The 3,284-nt window shown below is 60.0% G+C and overlaps 1 protein-coding gene across 1 annotated transcript; it reads left to right on the top strand.

Moving 5' to 3' along the window:
* The first annotated feature begins 207 nt into the window (after window positions 1–207).
* On the top strand, window positions 208–2,439 carry C1QL2 (complement C1q like 2). The gene is made up of 2 exons (NM_001205836.1): window positions 208–891; window positions 1,475–2,439. The coding sequence occupies exons 1-2, from the start codon at window positions 208–210 to the stop codon at window positions 1,652–1,654; spliced, it is 864 nt and encodes a 287-aa protein (NP_001192765.1). The 3' UTR covers window positions 1,655–2,439.
* Window positions 2,440–3,284: the final 845 nt, after the last annotated feature.

Here is a 3,284-nt window from a genome sequence, read left to right as displayed (position 1 = left end):
GTAGTTGCGCGCCCAGAGGAAGGGGTCGCCACGTCGGGGGCGCGACCAGGACCGGCGGAGTCCGCCCCCGAGCGCGGGGAGCGGGGCCGCCTGCGCCGCCCGACCATTACCTCCCCGGGCGGCAAGGAGGAGCTGGTGGCGGTTGCCTCCCGGCTGTGGCAGCGGCGGCGCCGCGCCTGCCTGGCGGCCGTCGGCGTGCTCCTAGCCATGGCGCTGGGGCTGCTTATCGCCGTTCCGTTGCTGCTGCAGGCGGCGCCCCCCGGCGCGGCGCACTACGAGATGATGGGCACCTGCCGCATGATCTGCGACCCCTACACCGCCGCACCCGGTGCGGGGCCCGCGGGAGCCAAGGCTCCCCCGCCGGGACCCAGCACTGCCGCGCTGGAAGTCATGCAGGACCTGAGCATCAACCCTCCGCCCCCTTTCATCCAGGGACCCAAGGGCGACCCGGGGAGACCTGGCAAGCCGGGACCGCGGGGCCCCCCGGGAGAGCCGGGCCCACCTGGACCCCGGGGTCCCCCGGGGGAGAAGGGCGACTCGGGGCGGCCCGGGCTACCTGGCCTGCAGCTGACGGCGGGCGCGGCAGGAGGTGTCGGGGTGGTGGGTGGCGGAACCGGGGGCGGCGGTGACTCTGAGGGCGAAGTGACTGGCGCGTTGAGCGCCGCCTTCAGCGGTCCCAAGATCGCCTTCTATGTGGGTCTTAAGAGCCCCCACGAAGGCTACGAAGTGCTCAAATTCGACGACGTAGTCACCAATCTCGGCAATCACTACGACCCTACTACGGGCAAGTTCAGCTGTCAGGTGCGTGGCATCTACTTCTTCACCTACCACATCCTCATGCGCGGCGGCGACGGCACCAGCATGTGGGCGGACCTCTGCAAGAATGGCCAGGTCAGTGACACCCCCGCTTCCCCTCCACCCTCGCAAGTCCCTGCGGACCCTCGTTCCCACCCAGCGCCCCAACGCTCCTGAGAACTCAGTCTCTTTCTCCCCGTTGGGAGGGAGCGCACCGCAGCATCGCGTCTCCCAGTGCGTCCTGGTCGCTTTTGCCCGGTAGCTCCGGAGGTTGGGTTCCCTACTACACAAATTGCACTCCCCTGCTATTTGCATTGCCGCCTGAAGCCCCGTGGGGTTCTCGGAAACCTCATTCTTCTTTATCTCCCTGTGCGCCCCATTCTCCCCTGTGCCCTCCCCGTCTCCCTTCTTCTTGGCCCTGGCCCCTGGTTCCCCTCTTCCCTACTGGGTCAGTGTCCCCGAAGCCCTCTGCCTCCCTTCTTCCCAGATCTGGCGACTGTGGAGACTAGGGTGCAGGGAAGGAGTTGGCTAAGTTGGAGAGACAGCGTGGAGCCTGGGTGGGAGCGTGGACCCTGGAGGGGCAGGCGGAAGGCCGGCCAGGGGGCACGCCACGTGGAGGGTCGGGCAAGGGCTCAGGTAGAGGTATTCGAGCCAACCCGCTCTGATGGCTTGCCCCCAGGTCCGGGCCAGCGCCATCGCGCAGGATGCGGACCAGAACTACGACTACGCCAGTAACAGCGTGGTGCTACACCTTGATTCGGGGGACGAGGTGTATGTGAAGCTGGACGGCGGAAAGGCGCACGGAGGCAATAACAACAAGTACAGCACCTTCTCGGGCTTTCTTTTGTACCCGGATTAGAGGAGCAGGGAGCGCGAGGTGGGGTGGCTTCAACCCGCCCTATCCTCGTGGGGGCGCTCTGTCCCCTGGCGAGGACCACTCTCGCTTCGTGACACTTCCTGACATCGTTGGAAAAGACACACCCTCGCTGTCCTTCCTGCCCAGCTTCCGACCTCCGTGTGTCTGTGACTCGCCACGCTCCTGGCTGTGCTCCTGGTTCCTGGCCCCAACCCGGGGCAGTAGAGCGGGATGCCCAAGTGGAGAAATGAGCGTGAACCTGAAACCCCAGCCAGGGAGGCGGCAGCGCAGACTTTGCAGAGCTGATTGGACTGGACAGGCCCCAGCGGGATGCCTGAGTGCTTCCAGTCCCCCTCCTCCTCCGAGAGCCCTGAGACTGAGGGCTCCCAGCTCTGGCCACCGAGGTAGGCCAAAGCGAGCACAAGCTCCCTGGGGTGTCCTTCTTTGTGACCTGAAATACTTGTGCAAATGTCCCTGTCCATTAGCTGAAATCCCACCTTCAGCAGAATCCCAGCAATCAGAAAATCCATCTCTACACCGCACTCCCGCCTCAGACCTACCGCGATGCATTAAATTATGTTTCTAGACTATGGACTCTCCATGTCTCTCTCAGCCTGGTCCCGGGACCGGGCCTCCAGATGTTCACCTTGACATAAAGACTGGAACTGGGCCCTGAATAGCTCCATCTCTACCCCAGTTGCCAGCCACTGCCTTGTCTGTGCTGCCTGGGAGGGTGAAAAGATGTGGGGAGATGGGAGTGTAGCCTCTCACCCTTTAGGTTGTGTCTCTGCCGGGCTGGGCTGCAGCCTTGAATTGACCAGAGGAGGGCGGGAGGAAGAATTAGAGGGTGACAGGAGACGGAGGTTGGATTTTCAGTTTCCTAGCCTTGTGGGAGGAAGTAGAGGCCTGGAGTTTCTGGAGAAGGAAAGGGAAGAGGAGGCATTTATGCAAAATGAGAGGGATGAAGGAGGTATTTGCCATCAGATGATCTCCGAGATCTCCCAAAAGTCAATAGAGAAATCCCTGAGGAAACACCCACTCGGGCATGTAATGAACTCAGCACATCAGCTTACACTAGCTGGGTCCATAATCTCCAAGTCAGTTGCCTGGTACACTGAGGCAATTGTGTGGACCATCCAACTCCCTGAATTCACCCAGAGCTGTGTGGTAAATGAGATAGACTCTCCCCTTTGTGGTGGGACACCCCCCTTAGGGGGTCTTCCTGTGTGCGTGGTGGTATGGGGCACCTGCTCTGAACCTGACTGCATTTGTTTGGCCCTTCCCTTTCCTTTCCTTCACTGTTACACACACACACACACACACACACAGGTTAAGAAAACACTCCACATGGTGTTTTTGTTTTTTCACTTTTTTTGTTCTGTTTTTAGATTATTGCGTTCCAATGAACAGTACGTTATCTACAAAATAACTAGTTAGCAACCTGTTAGTATTCATGGAGCTCCTTTTGACCAGCTGTTTGCAGAGAAATGTGAATATGTACACAGAGGCAACCCTGGAGTGTGCTACCTATGTCGAACTGGATATGCACACACACACCCCACGTGGATATAATGTGGTTGTTGTCTCTAATCCATGTTACACAGGTGCACACACACACAAATTCATAGACTCG

This window comes from Bos taurus, chromosome 2 (genome assembly GCF_002263795.3).
Source record: "Bos taurus isolate L1 Dominette 01449 registration number 42190680 breed Hereford chromosome 2, ARS-UCD2.0, whole genome shotgun sequence".
NCBI classification, from domain to species: Eukaryota; Metazoa; Chordata; class Mammalia; order Artiodactyla; family Bovidae; genus Bos; species Bos taurus.
Note: the sequence above shows the minus strand (reverse complement) of the source record. Positions and strands in the feature narration are given on the sequence as shown.

Coding starts and splice junctions, on each gene's coding strand:
- C1QL2 (NM_001205836.1), top strand. CDS start 208: ATGGCGCTGGGGCTGCTTATCGCCGTTCCGTTGCTGCTGCAGGCGGCG. Junction 892..1,474: donor ACCTCTGCAAGAATGGCCAG/GTCAGTGACACC, acceptor GCTTGCCCCCAG/GTCCGGGCCAGCGCCATCGC.